General features: G+C 32.4%; 3 protein-coding genes across 5 annotated transcripts; 2 read left to right on the forward strand and 1 right to left on the reverse strand.

Annotated features, from left to right (window-relative positions):
• Nucleotides 1-3,225: 3,225 nt before the first annotated feature.
• LOC125872521 (probable serine/threonine-protein kinase SIS8) lies at nt 3,226-13,173 on the forward strand. Of its 3 annotated transcripts, none has more exons than XM_049553253.1 (14): nt 3,226-3,794; nt 5,144-5,581; nt 6,235-6,335; nt 7,366-8,357; nt 8,466-8,684; nt 8,779-8,819; nt 10,078-10,146; nt 10,911-11,011; nt 11,174-11,252; nt 11,349-11,447; nt 11,540-11,608; nt 12,011-12,060; nt 12,241-12,417; nt 12,670-13,173. In XM_049553253.1, the coding sequence occupies exons 1-14, from the start codon at nt 3,303-3,305 to the stop codon at nt 12,818-12,820; spliced, it is 3,078 nt and encodes a 1,025-aa protein (XP_049409210.1). In that variant the 5' UTR covers nt 3,226-3,302; the 3' UTR covers nt 12,821-13,173. The 3 variants fall into 3 exon arrangements, with proteins under 3 accessions (XP_049409210.1, XP_049409211.1, XP_049409212.1); XM_049553254.1 differs by having other exon boundaries at nt 8,493-8,684; XM_049553255.1 differs by having other exon boundaries at nt 3,596-3,794; nt 5,125-5,581.
• Nucleotides 13,174-14,510: 1,337 nt separating this feature from the next.
• LOC125872840 (uncharacterized) lies at nt 14,511-17,060 on the forward strand. The gene is made up of 9 exons (XM_049553639.1): nt 14,511-14,579; nt 14,662-14,731; nt 15,400-15,467; nt 15,761-15,822; nt 15,937-16,018; nt 16,097-16,330; nt 16,480-16,608; nt 16,695-16,756; nt 16,831-17,060. Exons 1-9 carry the CDS (start codon nt 14,529-14,531, stop codon nt 16,934-16,936), a joined length of 864 nt encoding a protein of 287 aa, XP_049409596.1. The 5' UTR covers nt 14,511-14,528; the 3' UTR covers nt 16,937-17,060.
• A 6,990-nt stretch (nt 17,061-24,050) lies between these two features.
• On the reverse strand, nt 24,051-24,893 carry LOC125874969 (calcium-binding allergen Ole e 8-like). The gene has a single exon (XM_049556016.1). It carries the CDS (start codon nt 24,767-24,769, stop codon nt 24,305-24,307), a length of 465 nt encoding a protein of 154 aa, XP_049411973.1. The 5' UTR covers nt 24,770-24,893; the 3' UTR covers nt 24,051-24,304.
• Between the last annotated feature and the right edge of the window lie 187 nt (nt 24,894-25,080).

Raw genomic sequence — 25,080 nt, forward strand, 5'->3', positions numbered from 1 at the left:
CTTTCAAATATCTAAAATTAAATTATCTGAAGCATGAACAATATAAGATGAGGGTCCAACATTAAATAATCTACAAATTAAAATGAGTTTCTAATTATTGTAATAAGAAAATTAACTGTGTAAATTTAACTCAACATCAACAACAAAAACCGATAAATAAAAATTACCTAATATAATATGAAGACCGATAATACTCTTCTCGATTAGTATGAGAACTCAATGTAACATAAGTATATCATAGTATTTGGGTGATTATAATTTTTATTTTTGTTTTAAGCATATCATAACATCCATGATTTTTTATTTTTTTTTATCATTAAAGATAAAGTAGAAAAGTCAAATTAAATTATTTATAAATTTTCAAAAAAACTTTTTGGAATCATAAAATGAAAATGTCGTCGCATGGACTTAAACGGATATAGTAGGTAGTCCATTTTTTTTTTTTTTCTTTGTGACAACCAAAAATAATTTCAGCCGTCCAAATAATAGGTCATAAAGTGCAAGTTAATACGGCACGAGGAAAAAAAATTACTTATCACTGATCGTGTGATGAGATTTCTAGAAGATCTCGAGTTGTTAATTAGAGAATTCAGATTCAAATTTGTATTATAAAATTATATTTAGGAAATATTATTTATTTTTGATGTATATTAAGATTTTTCGGCACGAATATAAAAAGAAAAGACAAGAATATATGATAAATCATACCTTTAATTTCATTTTCAGAGAGAGACTTATTTATCATTTTTTTCAACGATAATAAAAAGTTTTGATCGTATGCATATGTGTTGTTTAGTCGGATTTCAATACAAGTATCAAATATTGTGCGTGAGAAATAAAAAAATCACACATCAAAGATATAGTTTGGTGAATTGAAATAATATTAGAAAAATAAAGTTTTTTTAATCACAAATCATTGAGAAATTTGTGCTCTAGAACATGTTTTGTCACTCTGGTTCGATAATAAAATAATGGTTCTTAGGACTAAAGATTCATACAAGTAGGATTATAGGAGGAATTGTTATCTAGATGAGGCACCTTTTTCCTCATATCCTAAGTTTTGGATAAATAAAAGGACAATTTTATTCAGCCTCGTAACATTTTAGGGAAAGTCTGCTCAAAGTAGCAAGTGAACAATAGGAAGAAACCTCCACACAACCACATATATATATATACCACAGAAAAAATAATATATTTGCAGAATTAGGTTTTGTTTCTTTAATTTTTGGGCATTTACAAACCACACATACTGCTTTCACTATTCCAGCTCATCTTACAATACAAATAAATAAATAAATAAATATAACATCTTCATTTGTGGTAAATTAATTAAGATGCATGTCACTTTCATATTGTCTTGCCTAAGTTTCTTACTTGTCATTTATATCCTTTCAAGTTTCAAGAAATTAAATTATGAGAAGAAATAGACAACATAGGATTAGGAACATAAAGGAGAATTAGTTTTTTTTAAACCGTCAGAAAATAAATTATAATTATAAATAAAATATGAAGAAATAAGAATATTTTATTAATAAGTAGTGCAAGTACGATTTTGTTACTCCTTTGATTATTCGAGGGTTATTAGCTAGTAGCATATTTCTTGAAGGGGTTGTTAGCTAGTAGCGTATTTCTCAAACATTGAAGACCACATTTTGATCTCTTTATGAATATTTCAAGAATTTATGGAATTTACAAGATGTCTCTTAAAGAGAATATATAACCCTTAGTATAGAGACATGAGCTGGAGTTTAGGGTAGAGTAACCTCCGAAAACCCTAATTGAAATAGAATTCAGCTGGTAGAGTTCAAAATTTTTTGATGTATACAATATGAATCTGCCCTTGTAATTTAGCTTTAACAAATAGTTATGTCCTTTCACTTTTACATGCATATAGACATTTAAATTATTATAAAATCAAATAAACTAACCGTTTAGTTTCAATATAACAAATCACATGTTAAATGTACCTATCCTATCCTATATATAAATTTCCACTTTACACAACTAATTTAGGGAAACATGAAAGATGATCAACAAGGTCATTTGTAATCTCTTACCACTATGATTATCTAGCTGGAATAATTATACTAACAAAAAGTGTTCTTGCACAGCTGCACTATCCCTAAAAAGAGATTTCCAATTTTGCCCATTCATTTGTAGTAACATAATAAGAGTGTCTTACCACTTCCTTCGTTTTATATTACTTGATCCATGTTATTTTAACATAACTTATTAAAAGTGTACTTTATTAAACTAATCTAATTCTAAATTCGACTACTGTAATAAAAAAAGAAAATCTCATTTTTAGTAACTATAGAGTCAAGTAAGATGAAACGGAGCGGGCAGTATAGTACAAAGAAAAGTTAGTTTCTTTTTCAAATATTCTACTATATATGTAGTTTTACAGGCTTACAGCAATTAACCACTTATTGCCACTTCTAGTACTCTGTCGGGAGCTAAAATCAGACCAATAGTCATTCACCATTGAGTTTTGTGTGTAAAATAGAGAGATCCAAAGCAGCCAAGTTGTTTACTGTATTATTTTTTCAATTTCCTTTCCCAGCAAAATACTCCTCATGGTACCCTTTTTCTTTGTTTTTCTATGACCATGAAATTCCTGGGAATATTGGTTGGTGTAGTGATACTGGTACCTCAGAATAACAAAGTGGGTCATTCTTGATTATTGAGGTCCTACTTTCCCCACTCCCACTTGTTGTTTTTGCCCTCACCCCCACTCTTTCCAAAACTGACCACTGAGCCCCTTTTTCACTTTAATTGACACATTTATTTCAACTGTACAATTAGTCTTTCTTCTTTTTGTCCATTTTCTACATCTTCATTTGTATTTTGATACCCTTTTCTTGGTTTGCTCTAGTTGTTTAAGGGATAAAGGAACAATCTTTTTTGGTTTTGTGTGTGCAGAGTGTTTTTAGGCTGAATTCTTGAATTTGTTTTCAAGATTGAGTCTTTTTGCTGCTCAGGAGGGAAGTGGTAACTGGGGTCTCTTAAGAAACGAAGTAAAGTTTGGTTCTTGGATTTGATTTGGTTAAAACGAGCTTAAACTTTGTAGTTCTTGTTATTACAGGTCTTAAGGTAAGTGATTTGTAACTGTGATTCATGATTGTAGTGGGACAATGGAGAGTGTTGAGGAATGAAAAAGTAATGAGATAGGTGGTCTCTGACTTGGGTAACCACCACCAGTGAGCTGCTTTTGGAGTTCATTTATTTATAGAGAAGTTTATGGTCAGCTTTTATGTTTCTTTAGTACTACTGCTAATTATTGTGGTTCAGTGAATACAACAATGAAGAATTTTCTTAAAAAACTTCATATTGGGTCCAATCAATCGGAGGATTCAGAAGGATCAACATCCTCCTCAAGGAGCAAGAAATTAAGTGATGTTTCATCACCTGAAAAGCATTCAAGCTCTAGAAGCTATCATGGGTCTGATAATAAACCTTTTTCAGCAATTTCAGGATGGTTAAATTCAGTTACAAATAGGCATAGTCCTAGTCCTCCGTCTTCCTCAAATGGGAATAGAGGGAATAGAATGGAACATTCTGACTCTGTGAGTATTGGTGGCACTGATGCTGTTTTAGATGCTGTACAGCGTGATTCGGAGTCTAGCAGCTCGAGGGATCCTGGTGTAGAGGAGGAGTATCAAATTCAGTTAGCTCTAGAGTTGAGCGCGAAGGAAGACCCTGAGGCAGTTCAAATTGAGGCTGTTAAGCAAATCAGTTTAGGCTCTTCTGCCCCAGAGAATGCTCCTGCAGAAGTTGTAGCATATCGGTATTGGGTATGTTCGTCTCTGTCTATTTGGTTTTATTCATATTACAACTCTTGGCTTACTTTGCTCTAGGCACCTAAAGGCATGCTAAGCAAATCTGTTATCTTTTAGGTAAATATATTGTATATGGATTTTATTTCACAAAAAAAGAAGAAAAGGAAATGGCCATGTCATTTAATCCCTTATGTTCTGACTTACCTTGCTGAGATAGTCGCGTATGCATTTTGAAGTTTGTATCTTTTTTTTTTTTAAGGATTTGGTTGACCACTGCTGAACAGGCATCTACTGATTTAGTTCTTTATCAAATTCAGACTATAGAATTCGAGAATTGTATTATAATGGTAATGGTAATTGTGCCTTGCTGTTGATTGTATTTGTCATTCCTCAAAGGTATTGGTTAGTAGATTCATTAATCCTTATGCTGAATTAAGCACTTAGATTATCGGCTTTCATCTTTTAAGTCTGGGGATGGCCTCAAGCTGACTGGAGTGTGAAACTTTACTTGATCAGGATTCAATTCCCTACAAAGACTAAAAACACTAGGTGATTTCTTTGAATCTACCTAACCGTTGTTAGGTTAAATTACCCGGTACTTGTGCTGGTGGGAGGTAGAAGTACCCGGTGGAATAATCCAGCTAAGCAAAAGCTGGCCCGGCACCATTGTTGTCACAAAAAGAGATATTGAAAGAAGTAAAAAGGAAATTCGAATTGTGTCATTTAGGAGGCGTACTGTTTTCTCATGGAAGGAACACCAATACAATTACTCATATCATAAGGTCCTGGGACATGGTATAAATGAGAACCTATTGCCTATTGGTAACACTGATAAGTCACTGGAAATATGAGAATTCAAAATGCTGTAGTGAAGGTAGTGAGAGAAAACAAAGTTTAGCTTGACTGAGGAATTAAGTGATCAATGAGTATAAGACTTGATTGATATAGTTGAGGAGAGAGAGATACCAAGTTCAACCCTACTGACATTATTGGACTAGAAATTTTGTAATGATAAGCTTGAAATTGCGGGTAGGAAACACTGCCAAAGACGATATATATTTTGCCGTCTAGATATCATAGGCATTGGCTCATAGCAATGCACATATTTTCTGGTTTCTACTTTTCCATATTCCTGTCTGGTGTTTAAGTGGTTCCAATAGCTTATCCGTCTTAAACAATCAGCAAGAAGGTATATTAGACAGCTACATTATCTAAAATATGGAGGGATTGATTTTGTGGTGTATAAGTTGCTCTATTGTTTCGTCAGATTAGTTTCTGTTTGTGCAAAAATTTCCCTTTCCTAGTCCTTATTCCTTTCTAACACATGACATATCTCATATTATAGATTTATCAATGCTTCACAGAATTACAATGCTCTAAGCTATGATGACAAGATCCTGGATGGATTTTATGATCTGTATGGTGTCCTCATGGAGTCCAATTCCTCGAAAATGCCCTCCCTGATTGATCTGCAAAGAATGGAAGTATCAGATCATATTAGTTGGGAAGCCATCCTTGTCAGTAAAGCTGCGGACTCCAAGTTGTTGAAACTTGAACAGAGAGCTCTAGAGATTGCTGTTGAGGAGAGGTCAAAACTCATGGATTTTTCAGCCAGCAGTTTGGTACATAAGCTTGCTGTGCTTGTTTCTGACCACATGGGGGGCCCAGTTGTGGATCCGGAGAGCATGTTGCTTGCATGGAGAAGTATTAGTTATAATCTGAAGGCAACTCTAGGGAGTATGGTTTTGCCTCTTGGTTCTTTGACCATTGGATTGGCTCGTCATCGTGCATTGTTATTCAAGGTAGTAAGCATTTTGGACTCTTAAATCTATAGCAGTATTTGATTATAATTAGTTTGTGATATCTTTTAGTTTTCTCATAAAGTAATATCCCTTGCTTATTGACAATGAAAATACCTGAGATACCTGAATATCCTAATCTCACTTCTAAAGCCTAATTTACTTGTCTAGTTGGCTAAGACTCGGAATGTATATGACTATTTAAAGAAGGGAATTCTACTCGTCGTGAAGGATGATTGGTTCTGTGGATGGCAAATGTCATATAGAAAAATAAACTCATTTAAGCAGAACGTTAGCATAGGCATGGTTCAGTTCTAATCTGAATCAACTCCAGTATTTGTCCCCTAGTTCTTGATCTTTCCAACTACTTGTCAGTTTTCTGCATCCATTGCTTCTGTGATTGTACCTTATTGTTCTCTTTGATCCTTTTCGTAGATAGCAATCAATTCTGTCTTCACGATATTACTTGTCCATAGTTTTTATTTGGTTTGATGCATTAGTCATTTCAATGGCGCTTTTCTTTGTCAATCTGCTAATCATCACTATTATTTTTATTTTAGGTACTTGCTAATGGTTAGCCTTACCCTTTCATTTGCTATGCTTTGATTATAACATCACATTTTAAAAATTTTTTTTTGCTTCTGAAAATTATTTAGGTTTTAGCTGATAGTGTGGGGATTCCTTGTCGATTAGTAAAAGGAAAGCAGTATACAGGTTCAGATGATGTTGCAATGAACTATGTAAAAATCGATGGAAGGTTGCTGCTATTCACTTTACCTTCTTTCCTTGATGCTATAGATGCAATCTTTTTCTTTTATGTTCTCTCAGGTGGGGTATACATATTGAAACTTGGTCAGAATTTTCACTTTTCTTGGATATTCTTCCTTGGTTGGTTTGCATTGCACAAATACACCTTGTGGCTTAGTCAGAGCAAGCATCGGCCTTAGCAAACATGAAATGTAGTAACAAAGGGCCAAGGTAGGAGCTACTTAAGGCACATCACACATTGCTTAACGAGAAAAGGCGCAGACTGAAGAAGAAAGATTTACATAATTGAAAAGAAAAACTATAAACACAAACACCAACAATATTAGTAGGAAACTTGAAAAGGACGTGCAATGAAGTGAAAAACATGTCAATCAAAGTAAATATCAATCTTAAGTTCCTGATCAAATGCAAGAGACCTTTTTAAGTTTCTCACTAGTGACTAGTTTTCTTATTGATAATTCGAGAGTTCTGAGTTCCTATTCATAATTGCTAAAGTGCTCATTTGTAAAGTTTCCTTAATAATTAATATATTTTCTCGCAAGCTACATATACTGTTTTGCACCAGGCCTCTGAGGCTCATAAACTAACATAAACTTTGAAAAAGCTGTTGGTTGGCTGGTTTATGGCGCATACCTTAATGCTTTCACTAGACGATCACCTGCCAGGCATTCTGTGCAGCTTGCCCTGCGTCTCACTTAAGGGCTTAAGCACCCCTCAAGCATGTCTTTGACAACAATGACAAGCATACTGTTCAAATTTCTAGATTAAATTCTTGAAAAGTTTGTTTTGTTGAGCTGATAAAACATTTCAAGAAAATATGTATAGTAATTAATTTGGACTATGAATTGATTTTTCTAATTTCCTTCACAATTTACAGCATTTTACGGTCTTAAATTGCTGCTGTTGTTTGTATGCTGCAGAGATTTGTTGATACATTGTTTGGGATAAATTTTTGCTGGAATAATTTCTTCTGCTGGAATTATCTTATTCTATTCACTAATTAGATGATACATTTGCAGGGAGTATATTGTCGATTTGATGGCAGCACCCGGAGCACTTATTCCATCTGACACATCTGGAGTACATGGAGACTATGAAGAATCTATTCTCTCCATCAGTCCATCCTCCAAAGATGTTGATTCTCATCCAGGTTCCTATAGTAGAGGGATTGCTTCTTCATTGGGAGATCATTCAGACTATGGAACGGCAGACAAGAGATCCAGGTTTGCGGAAAGCACTAGTGCAGGAAATGAATCTCCCTCTTCTGGTAATTCAGAACTGCAGGTAAAAGCGGAGAAAGAATTTTATAATACCTTCCATGATTTTACAAAGGCTCCCAGTCCTAAGGAGCAAGGACAGGAAACATCTTCTAGAGCTGGGCATGCAAGATCTGCTTTTACACATGCAAGATCTCCTTCCTGGACAGAAGGTGTTAGCTCCCCAGCTGCACACAAGATGAAAGTAAAGGATGCTTCGCAATACATGATTGACGCTGCCAAAGAAAATCCACAGCTAGCTCAAAAACTGCACACTGTTTTACTTGAGAGTGGAGTTATTGCACCACCAAACCTGTTCGCTGAGATCTATCCAGAACAACTAGACGCATCTCATATAGAGGGAAAATCCAGGCTAGAGGAAAGAGATGAGTTCCAAAAAGTCAGGGGTCAATCTGATAAGAATCGAGCCCGCTTCTTACCCCCTCTGCCTTCTCACAGTCCATACTCTAAGGGCAATGCACGTGGATCATTGGAACCTCAGCCAGATGTGAGAGAAGTTGGTGAACAGCAAGTTTCTAGACAGTCTGAAGTAGCTCCACCAAAACATATGAAAACAGTTCCTGTTGCTGCTGCTGCTGCCGCCGCCGCAGCTGCTGTTGCCTCTTCGATGGTAGTTGTTGCAGCCAAGACTAACCCTCACGGGGACCTCCCCGTAGCAGCTGCTGCCACAGCCACAGCTGCAGCAGTGGTAGCAACAACTGCAGCAGTCAGTAAGCAATATGAGGCACAAGGAGGTATGTCCAACTTGTTAACGAATTTGTTGTTCCTTCTTGGTAACAAAATGAAAGCTTGGAGATACGTGCCATTGTCCAGTTAATCTGCTGTCTTTCTTAATCATATAGACTGTGAAAGAGTTGATGGAGATGCAGATACTGCTGTTTATGAGCAACAGAGAAGTGGTCATCAAGAGCATGAGGCAGCAGGAGCAAATTCAGAGGGTGAAAGGATGTCAGATAAGTCAACCAGTAATGATAGTGCTAAATCAGATGTGATACTTGATGATGTAGCAGATTGTGAGATTCCGTGGGAGGATATTGCCTTGGGTGAGCGTATCGGACTTGGTATGACCTGCATTGTGTTACAGACCTGAAGGTTCTTTAAAGTAGGTGATTTAGACTCTGTAATCTGACACTTCTCATAATTTCTATGTTCTAGGATCTTATGGAGAGGTCTATCGTGGAGAGTGGCATGGAACTGTAAGTTCATTATCCTTGTGTCAGTTAGGTTTCTTCTTATGTATCTTGGGGTTTGCTTAAAGAAGTTTTAAGTGACATCTTTTTCCTTCCTGCATTAAAAGGCCAAGCTTTCTTTTTATCGATCTAAATAACTAGATCGATTAGAACTTAAATCTAATTGATTTGAGTTGTAGATCAAATCTTTAAGAACTTAATAATGAGAAGATTCCTTGTTCTTTTTGCAACTGAGCCCGTTTGGTTTGACTTAAAAAAAGTAACTTTTAAGTCAAAAATAAAAAGTCAAACTAAAATGACTTTTGAAGTCAAAAAATAAAAAGTAGGGGAGACCTACTTTTGGTTTCTGACTTATTTTAAGTCATTTTAAACTTATTATAAGTCATTTTTGAACTTGCCAAACACTTTCTAACTTATTTTAAGTTATTGTTATATTTGTCAAACACTTTCAGAAGTCAAAAACTGACTTAAAAGTAGGTTTGACCAACTTTTAAGCCAATCCAAACAGGCTCTTAGTAATGTATGTGATTATTTCTCATAATTTGCTAAAATGAAAAAGAAGAATGAGTCTATTTATTGCCATGGCTTCTTCACTCCCGTTATTTTCTTTTTTCGAACTGCTTTTCCTTGAGCCAAGGGTCTATCGATAACAATGTCTCCACCTTCCAAGGTAGGGGTATGGTTTGCATATACACTACCCTCCTCAGACCCTACTTGTGGGATTACACTGGGTTGTGTATGTTTATATATGGAAAATAAGAATGAGTTTTTTGTAGGCATACTTTGATATCTTGGTTTAATCTATATAATGCATATTTGTCAAAATCTGTTATTTTCTCATAAAAATCTGTCATAAACTTGTTGAAGTGAATATACAATCTGTATCATCTGCTTGTTTTCCCTCTTCTTTTTCATAAATTTTGGGGAGTCTCATGCCTCTTTTGAAAACTCCTTTGTTAACCACTTTTCCATTACATTCTAGACACTGTTAAGTGTTTACACTTGATGGTTGGCTTGAATTTCTGTGCTTCAAATCTGATGTGATGATGTCTCTGCTAATTTAACTGCCGAGTTATTTGCTGAACATGTCTGGTTCTGGGTCAAAACATTTGTTGCATACACGTAATATTTTACCATAGCTTGTCATATTCATTCATTACTTACTGTCATCAACTATAAATGCGAACACATAAATTGCACTTAAGAATTCCTTATTTTCTTCAACTTGAGTTAAGACAAATATATTAAGCCTTCTTATTTTCAGGAAGTTGCTGTAAAGAAGTTCCTGGATCAAGATATAACTGGTGAATCCCTTGAGGAGTTCAGAAGTGAGGTATTACCCGTCTTGACATACATAGGCCACTATCAGTGTTCTTAAATATTACAATCTCTGTAACTATTATCATCTCCTCAGAGATCTTACTCTTGAACAAATTTTAAAAACTGATGGAAAAATCTTGAATGAAGTTATTGTTTTCATCAAATTTATCAAAATTTCAAGTTATCAGAAAAATAAATAACTTGTCACTTTTTTCCTAACTCGTACCTGATGATACATAGGTATTTAGTGAAATCAAGACATATCATTAAACCTGTTGGTTTGTAGTTCTGCTTTTCCTGATCATTATAATAATCTCCTATGGGGTTTTCTTGCTGTAACACAGTGGTAACGAATTATCAATGCATATTATATAGCACAACATGTGTTCATTTTTAACTGTTCTGCTGCATTATTACCGAAGCTGGTAACATTTTGGTTCCTGAGGTAATTTGGGTTTAAATAATTTTTTAGACGAGATGATTCAGCCAGAAATTACCACTTTTTACTATATATCATGGTGTTATAGTTATTTATTTTATCAGTTCTGCTGCATTATTAACAATGCCCGTGAAAGTTTTCATGAGATTTGCTTTCTGAAGGCTGTAGCAGAAGATATTGCTTGCATAATCCATTTTAATCAGTTTCTGACACTACAATCCAGTTTCCCCTAGTTGTGATGATAGCATCACAGTGCTTCATCTTCTGATGTGTTGCTTAGCCTAACTTCTGGATTACAATTTGATTTGTATTCTCTATATTCATCTGTGGTTTGCAAGGTGCGGATCATGAAAAGGCTCAGACATCCAAATGTTGTTCTATTCATGGGAGCTGTTACTCGTTCTCCACATCTTTCAATTGTTACTGAGTTTCTTCATAGGTATGTTAAAAGCTATGGGCAGAAATTTATGGATAATATAAAATATACTTCACTTTTATGGTCATCAGTTAATTTGAAGTGGCCGTTGTATGTTAACTTGGAAATCTGAACTAAAACTTGGTAATGATTACTTGAATTCAAAATATTTTTTTTGATTTGCAGAGGTAGTTTGTACAGATTAATCCATCGACCCAACAATCAGCTAGATGAGCGCAGGAGGTTGAGGATGGCTCTTGATGCTGTATGCTCGACTTTTTCATTTATAATTTCTCCATTTGTTCAGGCCTTTTGTTTTAGTTTGTGACTTTCTGGTGAATGTGCTGTACTGAACTAACAGGCTCGAGGGATGAACTATCTACACAACTGCACTCCCATGATAGTTCATCGAGATTTGAAGTCTCCAAATCTCCTTGTAGATAAGAACTGGGTTGTGAAGGTGAACTTCCTTTAACTCTTAACTCTAGGGAGTTTGCTGCTTGCTTTTCACTTATGAATCCATGTGATATGTTTTGATTTTTCTGACTCTAGGTATGTGATTTTGGACTGTCAAGAATGAAGCACAGCACATTTCTTTCTTCTAGGTCGACTGCTGGAACGGTAAGCAGGACGGTTGAAGTCTAATGCTTTTTCTGTATGATTGTCAATAAACATGCTCCTTAGTACATTCTTAGATCTGTTTGTCTTGCTAATATAGTTTGACATCTATTGATGGTTGATATTTCTTTTCTATATATTAGTAGTAACACCAATTTCCATTAGATATGTGGAGGTGTAGCATGTGATGTTTTTTCTTTTTGAGTTAAGTGTACACGCAAGGCATAAAATTTTGGTTATATAGTGCAAATTGGGCACTTTTTTACTTTTTATGCTTGTTTAAGGATCTTTTAAGTGTTCCATCATACTTTGAAGTGTGAAACATTTGGTTGTTTTCTATGCTTGCTATATTTAGTGGTTTTCCACATCCGATCTCATAATTCCCCGAGTCATTTTGTTTCTCAGGCAGAGTGGATGGCCCCAGAAGTGCTGAGAAATGAACCTTCAAATGAAAAGTATGTCCGATAACCATATTACCCAACTGAAAAATGTTGAATAATGATGCACTAGAGTGATTATAGACTGCCAAAAATTAGAACTTTTAATATAGGGTGACAGTTTCACAAATAGATTCATTCAGTGGCTTTTGGTATATGTATGATTGATGATGTGGGATTATCAATTGTCCCCTGCAGATGTGATGTATATAGCTTCGGTGTTATACTATGGGAGCTTTGTACTTTACAGCAACCATGGGGAGGAATGAATCCAATGCAAGTCGTTGGTGCTGTGGGGTTTCAGCACCGACGTCTTGACATACCAGATTACATGGATCCAGCTATTGCAGACATTATCAGGAAATGCTGGCAAACGTGAGTTTCTGTGGTGTTGCAGTCTTGAAGTCACTTACTTTATGTTTGCTCAGACTATTCAAAAATACTGTCGAGGTGTGTTGGATCCTCAAAAGTTATGCATTTTTGGAGGGTCCAAGCAACATAGACGACTTGTAGATTCTTCATTATCTTTCGTTCTTCACTACTAAATTTTGGTCAGGCCTCCTGCTGGTTACAATACAACAGAACGGTTCATTTAGCTGACCTGATTGTGTTTTTTTGTACATGCAGAGATCCAAAGTTACGGCCTTCATTTGCTGAGATAATGTCTGCTCTGAAACCACTACAAAAGCCTATTACTAGTTCACATGCACCAAAACCACCAGTTGCCAGAGGTCAGCCATCGCGAATCATAGAAGATCCATCCGCGGAGCAGGGTTAGTACTGAAGAACGTAAATAGACTTATTTTTCGTTGGATTAAACAGGTCCAAATTTGAGCTCAAGAAACTGAAGGAAGACATCAAAGAACCTGACAATCACATAATACTTCATATTTAAGCCAAATTGTGATTCTTTTGTTTCATCCTTTTAGTATTTTTAGCAGTGTTTCCCCAATTCTCAAAAATTGTGTATCTGCCCTTCCCTTGTGTATTCTATTGTTACTCTCTTTTGTAATCAAAAAATAGAAAGAATTGCTTAAAAGACGCTCAAGCTCTTTTATTTATGTTTTAGGTCAACATTTATATTTTGTACCTATTATTGAAACATGTGCAAATATAGCTCTTGAGACGAACAAACATTAGACTATATTTTGAAGATCTAAACTTTATGAATTCAATTTTAAGGGGTCGTTTGGTAGGCCGCATTAGAAGAAATAGCTCATGTATTATGTAAGGTATTATTTAGTATAATGTTTGGTAGAAATTTGTGCCTACGTATAACTAATCCATGGATTAGTAATACCTCCTATATGGTATTATAGAATGTATTACTAATACCTTCCATTTGGAGGTATTAGTAACACATACGATATAATACCATGGGATAAATCTATGTAAAGACAAAAATATCCCTCAAATCATTTTAATTTATTTTGTTTATTTTCTTGAGTTTATGATTTATATTTGCACTAGTAAATTTATTTAAATAAATTAGCTTACAAATTATTTAGTGAGAGTTGTTTGTTTGTGTATGACGTTTGTGATTATATGCGCGTGCGCGCGCACACACACACACATATATATATATATATTTTTTTATTTGTGTGATTTTCTAATTATTTGTATTTTGAACAATTTAAAAAATTACATACACATTATAACTACCACTCGCCATTTTCATGTGTAAATGTAGATGATTTATTTAGTTTTACCATTGTTGACCGTTTTTTCGATTTTTCAAAGTAGATGGTTTATCTTTTTTAAATTGAAAAATGATTCTGTGAGTGATTAATTTATTAAGATGACAATTATTTATCAAATAATTCAAGTGAAAAAAAAGCAAATATCACAACAAAATTGTTCTTCTCATAGCTAGTTAGAATGTTATAAAAAAATATTGTTTGACAATTATCTACCTTGACCCAATTACATAATAATTCAATGATATAATTGGAAAGAAGCTTTTTATATAGTTTTAATCCAAACACAAGATGAGGTTGAAAAAAATGAACCAAATACTTGATATAAAATAAACTCTGTATTACTAATCCTTGCATTACTAATTCTTGCGTTATTAATTTTTGTACCAAACGATCCCTAAGTGTCTTCGCGTTGAGCTCATTCTATTTTTATAGTCATGAGTTCATATATACTTTCATGGATTGTTACACAAAATTATACTCCACAATGAAAGTACTGAATTCAGTTAAACTCGGCGTTGCCCATGAGACAATTATCCAAAAACTTTTTACTAAATAGCCGTCCCGTAGTGTGATTTGAACTTTGAAGGAAGAATCAAAATTGATATACTATAAACAAGAAAGGAATAAAAAATGTCAGTCAAAAGGTTAAAACATTCGACGACAAAATCCTACACCACACAAAAATCAGAGGACAATACTAGTGGTGACGTAGTACATATTCAGAACATGGTCAAATATAGTATACTACTAAAAAATAGAGTAACAGAGAAAGGAATTTTTGTGCGAATGGGGACAGTTATCGACTCCCATTTCTTGGGCCTAACCGCCATTGTTACAGTAAGTAAAATTAGCTCTCTTTTTTTAGCTATCTTTTGTTATTTCTTTCTTACAATTCACAAACAAAAAATAATTGTTGCAGGTGGTTTACCAATTAATCTTTTTTATAATCACAGCACTCCTCAAATTTGATAAAGTCACAGACTTCGCAGGTAACAACTTACCCTTATTTACCTTCACTTCTTGTCAAAACTTTGTATATCTGAATTCACAATTAACATTTATACATATTTAATAAATTTCTTAATACATATCTACGACGTGAACCCATAAATTATAAGCTAGCACCGCCCCTTACCGAGTTAAGGATTCCCCATCATAGGCTTAGTACATAGTCAATCCCGGAGAAAATCTCATTTAGACACTAGAACACCTCAACTTCTAATGAAATGTTACAATTAGACACTTTATAAAATATGTTACTAGTATTTCTTAATTGTACACATCAATCTGAAGTAGAAAATGTATGGAGTTTTACCTCTAGGTAAATGTGTATATGTAAAAGAAATGACATATTTTATGTGGTCAACTTAACTATCTAATAGACGAATGAGCAAATATCAAAATTTGAACAAAAAATGTCTAGTTGAAGCACTTCATTAGGAACATGGTCACTTGCGTATAAATGGAATATATAGATGAGTTTAAGTGGTTGGTTATGTATTAAAGCCTTTACATAACCATTTATGTTATATTCGCGGTTCAAAAATGGTACTCCTAAAAGCAGCCAAATCATGAACCCTGATCTTTGACTTTTACTAGTAACTTAGTAATACATTTACTAATACTACTGTGTGTCATTTTTTTCATCTGGATACAGGAGGTACAAATTTCATTGTGCTTGCATTATTAACTTTGATACTAAAGGGTTCATGGAATTTTCGACAGGTAAGTTTTTTCCTCAGTTCTGATTTAACAATGTTGAATTTATTGGTTCAAGTTACTTTTGGTGTGTGTTAAGTAATTTCATAAAGGACTTTGCCACTACTTACTGTTTGTCACATGGGAATTTTGCCTTCAACTAGCACTTCCATGCTTCACTTTCTAAAGAAGTCAGTTTTATAAGTTTTGCTGCACATGTTGTTGGATCAAGAATGAGCTTAATTACATAATAAAACGTGCCCATAAGTTTATAGCTGAGTTAAAGAGGCGGATCAAAAATTTGAAGTCTATTCTTTCAGGTGGTTTTGTCTGTGTTTGTCGTGATATGGGGCCTTCGACTGGGGCTATTTCTATTAATGAGGTAAAAACACCTATCTACTATATGGCATATGTTATTTTGAGAAAAGGACTATTGCCCTTTTCATATCAGATCCTTGTTACAGCCTCTAAGATTTTACTTATTTGTTCTATTCAGGATATTACAATGGGGCGAGGATAGACGTTTTGATGATAAGCGTGATAATCTGGGGAAACTGGCAATATTTTGGCTATTTCAGGTTCATTTTCCTTTTCCAAACCATTATATATACCACATTATCTTGCATATGATCGCGGGCTTTTAATTTGTATTACAGGCAATCTGGGTGTGGACTGTGAGTTTACCAGTAACAGTTGTTAATGCAAGTGACCACCAGCCATCTCTTCAGACGGTAGACATCATTGGTTGGATTATGTGGTCTATCGGAATTTTAGTTGAGATCACAGCTGACCAACAAAAGTTAACATTCAAAAACTCCCCAGAGAACAGAGGAAAGTGGTGCAATGTTGGACTTTGGAAGTATTCACGGCATCCAAACTATTTTGGCGAGGTTATACTTTCAATTCGTATTTCTGAATTTGATATCCTCTGGACTAAATATGTTGGATATACAAGTCATTTGCTTCTATGCCGAGGATCAGTGCATACACAAGCACTACATTATCACATTGAAGGTTTTGATCCCTATATTATCTTCAGATCTTTCTATGGTGGGGAATATTTGTGGCATCAACGCCTGTGCTGGAGGGTGCTGAATGGCTTGTTGTGCTTGGACCAGTTTTCTTAACGTTGTTGCTGCTTTTCGTTAGTGGCATTCCATTGCTTGAGGTGATATCACTGACTTGTTGCTTCTATCTCTTAGTTGCCGATTCGAGTATATATGACGTTATACCATTTAAGTGTACTTATAACAGGAATCAGCAGACAAGAAATACGGAAATGTGGCTGAATATATAATATATAAGGACACAACAAGGTCAGTTCATAATCTTTCTCTGATTGTAGATTAAATTAGATGGTAACAATGACTTTTGAAATGAATTGTTTCAGCCCTCTTATTCTGCTGCCCCCTGGATTATATGGAATGCTTCCTTCATGGTACAAAACTATATTCCTTTTTGAGTTTCCGCTGTACAGTCGCAATCTTTCCCAATAAGAGCTAAGCTGGTAAAACTTCAATCTTCTACTAAGAATGTTTCTTCAATTTTTCTGCAACTTTATTTGTTATATGATTCATAGGTTGCAACAATCTTTATAAAATTCATGAATATTGTGCTTGTGACCATTGTTCCTGCCTAGTACTATTAGTGCACAAACTAGCCTTATTGGCAGGGTTGATGTCCAAAAGTCAGTAATTATATTAACATTAACATCTGCGGATCGTAGTATTTGAACATTATGCTTAGAAGAAATCTAGAGCGCCAAGTAAAGAACCTCTTCTCCCATCGGAGTTATCTGAGCCAGTCAAACAGACTCTGGAATATGTTACAGGGAGCGGCTTGTCCAGCATTTGACAAATTCACACCATCCATTTCAAATAGGATTTGTTCCCTGGACACGCAAGCAATCCAACTCGTAGGATTTCTATTTCCTCTTCCCATTCTTACTAAAGGAGGTTTCCCTCCGATTATAGCACGATGTAACGACTTGATATGAAAGACGACCAGCTCTACAACTTTTAGTGACATATATTCCAAAACCAAGTTGTGCACTATCCAGTTTGCAACCCATTGAACCTAGTACATTCCGGTATGTAAATATTTTTTATATATTATCAATATGTTAAATTTAATATATAAATATATTTTATAATAGTTATTCAAATATAAATATAATCTAGGTCCTAGACCTCTAATGCTTTCAATCTTTACTCTTTAATTAACATTTAATTAATTAGGTTTGAAATTAAAAGACATTATAATTGATACTAAGTCAAACAATACGACAAAACCTATGCAAGCACTCTAAGATCAAACAATATGGCAACAAAGTTTTACATTCTTGACTTCTTGGTGAAGAATGAAAGTGTTTCTATAAGAATATATTTGCAAAAAATATATATTTTAGTAATAATATATTTTGAGGTGATATTTTAAAAGTAAAAAAAAAATAAAAAATTTATCAAACCTGAACCGATACCCGAAAAATTAGGATGATATAATTTATTAAGACCCATTCGTATCACTCCATCAAAACTAAGGACAAATTTGTGCCATATTTAGTTATATATTGAAGGAGGTGTATAGTTGTAGTCAAGAGAAGCTCAAATATTCTAACTTGCAAGAAAAAGAAACTAATTGTAATTCCCACATAACAAAAATAAATTACTACATAAAAATCAAATTAAACCAAACACATGAAACTGATTACAAATATTTCAACGAACAAAAACAAGACGATTGTGAAAATTTTAAGACAATTTTGAATAATTAGACAACAACGTCCTGCCATATCTAATTATCAATTCTTGAGATTATTTATTTTGAGGGATTTTGTTTGTAGGAGAATCGTGAAAATTTTAAGACTTAAGGGCCATATTTTATAGTTGCAGAAATAATGGATTCCTATACTTATACTAATACTAATAATAATAATAATATATCAGATAATGATCACAACTAGGATAGTAAGAGGAAAATATATGATAACAAGTATTAGCAAAATTAATGATTAATAACTTCTAAAATACATTTGGTAAAAAAATAATAATTGAAATATATGATACTCCTAAGAGGTATTAGAATTTAGGAGAACTAATGAACTATAATTATGGAGTACTAAAATATATGATAAGAAGAAAAATGTATTTTAAATATTAAGGAGTCTTAATATAAATAATAGGAAAATATATGGTAAGACTTTTCTAAAATTTTAATCTCTTTCATCAATATATCATTTTATTATATTCTCAAGTTATTTTTTTGTTATTAGAAAAGATCCGAAAAAAGATAGCAAAATAATAATGTTTTATTTTATATTCTATCGTTTTTTAATTATTTTTTTAAAAAAAAACATGTTCTTCATTATTATTTTCTAATGTGATATTATATTTACAGAAATTAAGTTGGATGAAAAAGTTAAATATAACATAAATATATCAATTTATATAAAATTGTGCAATATAACAAACTATTAATTCAAAATAAATGTTATAGTTACAGTTTCATTTAATTTTAATTCGTAGCGAGAGAGACTTTATATTCAAATACTATACACTTATAATTATACTAATACAAATTTTCACCTAGTTCTCTTTTCTCTCTCTTGCTTTATACAAATACAAATTATGCAAATACAATGTACAATTGTGTTTGTATAAAGTGAAAGAGAGATTTGATATACAAATACCAATATTTTAACTCGATTCAATTATATATAAATTTGAATTTTATGCAAATGTACAAACACAATCATTGATTCATACACAATAATAGTTACATATATACAATTATCTAACCGATATACATATACAAGTCACCTCTCACCACTCTCTGGCCTCTCTCCTAATCTCGCTCACCACTCTAGCCTAACACAAAGAACACACACATATACACACACAATTTTCATAGACATAGACGCTTGATTTATACAAATCAGATGCGATTTATACAAATCAGATGCTATTTATACAAATCAGATGCTCCATAATAGCATGTAGCTATAGAGCGTTAATATGATTTTTATGTTTGCTATTCCTAAAATTTAATTTATATATGCTACACATAATGTAAAGCTAGATAACAGTTTTCTTTTATGCTCATAAATCATGTAGCAATGTTTTTTTTTTTTACCTTATTATTTAGAATGTGTTTTCACGTATCAATACCGTATTATCTAGAATGTGTTTTTACGTATCAATACCAATATCTGATAGTGAGTTATTATTATTTAGAATGTGTTTTCACGTATCAAAATGTGTATCAATACAAATATGCGATAGTGAGTATTACACTTTTTTGTCTTAAATGAATAGATGCTATTTTTTTTAAAAAAATTGTTCTTATTGATATAGCGTGCTTAATAATTTTATATGTATATGTTTTGTTTCTATGACTAGCTGAAGTATATAAAGTTATCTGCTGGATGTGTTTAATTATTAACCAATATAATTGATTATATTTTAGTGATTTAATGAAGTAAAATACATATTAATTAATTATGATTAAATAAAATAATTTTATATTTAAATACATAACATAAATATAATAATTTTTTATATAAATATTTCAGTAAATATTATCCGTAGAAACTCCAAATTTTACGTATGCGTACGTAAGTAATCCAGAATACCTCAAAAAAAAATAAAAAAATCTCACACAAGCTACTAGATAAAAATTCAAATTAAACCTACTAAAATCATAAGAAAAAAAAGAGTTATAAATAACTTGACTAATCTTCTCCAATCTCCATGGATGTTGAATACTTGATCTAATCTTTGAGCTTGCAAATTTCCAAAATAGTAACGAACAATCAATAATTCCAAATGCATCAATACTAACTGTCATACCTAAGTATTAATAGTTGACAACTGAGTTTGGATACATAATCGTTTTTGTTAGAGAGCGCTTAAGACTTTAAAGGGCCATATTTTATAGTTGTAGCAATAATGGATTCCTATACAAATTCGGATTCAATTAATATTGATGTTAATAAACATGAATCCTTACTATATAATTCATGTTATCATCATACCAAATTAAATATTGTAAACTCTTTATCAACTTAATATTTTTGTTAATCTTTATTAAGGCTTATTTCTTAAATTCATTGCTATCTCGAATTCTTGATCCAACAGATTACAAATCAAAGATGAGTTAAAAAATTACTAATAAAAATAAGGGAGCTAAGCTTAATATTATAAATTATGTGGGAGGTTAGTGTTGTGAGGTCAAACTTCAAAGAATTTCTCTGAAATTGTATATGCAAATAATTTATAGTATTATATTTTAAAAGTTATGTTCCCGCTTATTGAGTTTATAAAAATGGTAAACTATTTATAAAATATTTATAAATAAATCTTTCTATGATATTAATTTGATTGATGTATAGGTAAGTCTTTAATTTATTGATACTATTTTTTAAATAATTTTGTTTGATATAATTTTATTGATTGAGGTAAGACACACGTGTTTTGCACGCACACTAACTAGTACTATATTAAAAACATGAAGCAACGATTTGATTCTCTCAAGGTATGAATAGGTCCTATGGTATAGGGAAATAATTTGGGTCAAAAAACTTTTTAGATAGTAACTTTTCAAAAATATTAAAGAAAATTAATTAATCAAAAAGAAGAAGAAGTTAAAAGTAACATCACTAATCTTCTCTATGGATTTCCAATTGTTGATTCTTGAAGCTATGCAAATATAAGATTAAGTCAAGGACACACACTCAGTGTAACTATAATAATTTTGAAGAGTAAACAAGTTGGCGGTTTGAATGAACGGTATAAAATAAATCTGAACAGAAACAGTTTAATAAAAAATTCGACGAAGCTAAGGCATGCTTGAAGACGCCCTGCCATACCTAATTATTAATTGTTGATAACTAAGATTAGATACAGAGTCGCCTTTGTTAGGAAGAATTTTTAAGAATTAAAAGGGTCATATTTTATAGTTGTAGCAATAATGGATTCCTATACAAATTCGGATTCAATTTATTAAACAAAACCTCTATATTTTAGGACTCACGCCTCCTATAGTTTATACTAACAATTAATTAGTTTAAAAGCAATAAATTAAAAAATAATTTTGTAATTTATCTTCTATACTATATAGTATGTGTAATTTATCTAATACTATACTTTGGCAATGTAATGGAATATATAGTTTTATTGATTGACGTGAAACACATATCCAGTACTCTAAACTAGTGAATTATTAAACACGTGAACAAGGAATATAATTGTTGCTGGCTCTACTTTTTGGTCCTTAACCATTGGAAATCTTAGGGAAAATATTCAGTCACAAAATTGTAGGGAAACTCTACTTAAAAGATAATTTATTCGGTATAGAAATTAGGAGCACATAAACCGACAAAAAATCGATAAAAATGAAAATTATCATTATAAAGGAGGATAAATTTATGTATTTTTAATATCTTTTCTACACAAGAAAAACTTTTGAGTATTTGTAGATGAATTATATACCATTATATGGTCAAAGAGCTCCAACGAATAATGGACTATTAACAAAATTAAGAGGAATAATGTCCAAGTAACGAAATCTGTTACAATTGGAAATATTATCGTTTTGACATTATGTTAGAAAAATGGTCAAACATAGGCTATTCAAGAAAGGGATAATAAAGGCCAAAAGTTCTCATAAAGAAAGCCATAAAGGCAATTAAATGCAAGAATATTAAGAGATGATATAAGTAATATAGTTGAGATACTATTATTGTTTTTCCAACATTAATTATGCGTTTAATAATTCACAAATTAAAAATACTACTTATTACTGTATCCATCCACTTTTAATTGACATAGTTTCTTTTTTTAAAGTTAAACGATAATAACTTTTGACTAATATTTTACGATATATTTTTTTCATCATATTGATATGCAAAAAAAAATAAATGGAATTTATAGTACTTTTCCTATAATTTTTGAATATGTAAATTTTTTTTGTTTAAAATATTGAATTAATGTGATTTTTGAAAATTAGTCAGATTAACTTTCAAAAAGCACAACATGACAATTAAAAGTGGACAGAGGGAGTATATGACTTGATTGGAAAAAAAAAAATCAACATGTTTACAAAACTCTGAAACTAATTGTAATTATTCCATAATTTGAATGCTAAATAAAACAGAGCAATAAATGAATTATAAATCTGCTAAAACTTATAACCAAAAAAATAAAAATAAAAAGTAAAGTTAACTTAAAAATAATCTTCTAGATGTCTTCATAATTAATGTCCTCTTCTGCAGCACCAGCAGAATCGATAAATGAAACTGAGCACGAATCTGATAGAGAGTGCAATTGCAGAAATTTTGATGAATATATCGAACTTATGCGGTAAACAAGCAAGTGGTTTGATGAATGCAACGTAAAACATGAAACTGATGACAAATATTTCGATCAACGCATAAAAGATGATGTAAAGACATTCTGAAAAATTGATACAACAACCTCCATCTTCTATGTCTGACATGTTTACTATTTTGTTGAGAGCTGAGATTTTGAGGAGTATTTATAGAGCATAATTTTTATGTATTAAACGCATAAATAAGAAGGAAAGTATGAATAAGGAAATAAATGGACAACATATATATATATATAAGGAATTAGTACTAATTGGAAAGTGCAAATAAGGAAGTTTAGTACGTGTAAAGGTAACAAACTAATTAACAATTAGTATGTGTTACTCCTTTCGTCTTATTTTAACTGTTTTTTAAGTTGCTTTCTATTAAAAAAAGGCAAATACTTTTGTAATTTTAAGGTTATAATTAAAAATAATTATCAATTTTAATTCCTAAAGTGATGATTATTTTAGTATAATTATTTGGAGCTAAAACGATAGTTAAATTGAGACGGAATTATTTTCTTTTTTTGCTTGGTGAGTTGGTGAATGTTTCGTCGATTTAAAGCTTTTCTTGCATAATTTAACAAATTATAGTAAATTATTATCAAATAAGAATTTCTTGAAATTACCGATTATTATTTATTGCAATATTTACTTAAGATTCATCTTATTGTGTAAAGATTCCATATATAAGACTGGAGTTAGTTCTTGGAATTTATTTTATTGCACTAAATTTACTAAAATATCTTTTGTAGAAAAAAAACTCAATTATTTTTATTGAAGTATCACAAAAATTCATAAAAAAGGTTTGTAAGCAAAAAGTCATTCATTTTTGCCTGCTATCACAAGAACTTATTTGGAAAAAAATAATGAAAGAGATTATATGACACTTGATCAAAGTCTAACGACTTTTTATTGTAAAAGAATTATTCAATAACTTTATGTAAAACTTAAATAAAATGGAACGATTCTTCCATTGAAAATTTTGTTGGTGACTTTTAGCGGTATTGAAGGTAAGTGATCTTTCAGAGAGGCAAATTCGTTGTGGCAGATATACTTGTGAAAATGGCCTTTACATCAAATTTTTTGAACACAAATTTTTGTTTTGTGGGAACTATCACTTTTTATGACAGGATATGGTAGAGCTAATAAAGTTATTCCTTTATTAATTAAAAATTCTAAATTTGAGTTCTAATTCTTTATAGGAACACTTTTCTTCGTATGAATTTTTCATTAAAAGCATGCTCACCGATCTTATATCATTCTTTATATAATCTTATTATTTAAATTAACATAAATTAATACTCAAAAATAGAAATAATTACATAAATTGAGACAAACAGGATAGTAGTACATGCGGAATAAAGCCGATCGAAAGCTAAGGTCTTGCTATTTATTAGACCACAAAGTTATACACTACAGCAGGACGCACGAATATCCGGTGTACCTCACCGTTATCAGCCGCTTTACTGAAAAAGTTACAACAAAGAGAAAATGGTTTATTTATTACCCATCATCTTCTTAAACTCTTCAAAGCAAACGTAACCGTCACCGTTGGCATCAACGGACGTGATCATTCTGGTACAATCCTGAATTGTACAATTCTGGCCCAAACGGTTCAGGATCTGATGAAGCTCCGTAGCAGAAATCCTTCCGTTATGGTCCTGATCGTAAAGATCAAACGCCTCCTTCAGTTCCTTAGCGCCGCCGTCGACGGAATCGTCGTTTTTGCAAAAATCTGCAAATTCATCTATGTTAATGCAACCGTCCTTGTCGGTATCGATTTCTGCCATCATACGTGCAACTTCCTCCGGCGAAGTGTCGGATCCTAGGGCTTTGAGTACGCCGGAAAGTTCGTCGCCGGAGATCATTCCGTCGCCGTTGGCGTCGAAGCGTGCAAATACTTTTTTCACTTCTTCCATGTCTTGAAGGTAAACGCTGGGCTTGGAACCTTCGGTAGCCATTTTTTCCGATATATTGTGTATAAGAAAAATGGAGAAAATACGTTATAGAAATGGAGGGAGATTTATATAGGGAGTTATATAGAGAGAGAATGAGAGGTGCAGGGTTAGAGATAGAGAGCTGATTACTCGTGACCAGTTGAACCCAACGGATTTAATTTGTCATTTTAAATTATTATTTTTATTTTAAGTGTTTACATTAAAATATTAATCCTACTATGATAATATTAGTACATCCCAACACAAATTTACCTTGCCCTCTATCTCAATTTATGAGCCACATTTCAAATTTTGAGATTCAAAGCATAATAAAA

Source organism: Solanum stenotomum, chromosome 8 (genome assembly GCF_019186545.1).
Source record: "Solanum stenotomum isolate F172 chromosome 8, ASM1918654v1, whole genome shotgun sequence".
Lineage (NCBI taxonomy): Eukaryota > Viridiplantae > Streptophyta > Magnoliopsida > Solanales > Solanaceae > Solanum > Solanum stenotomum.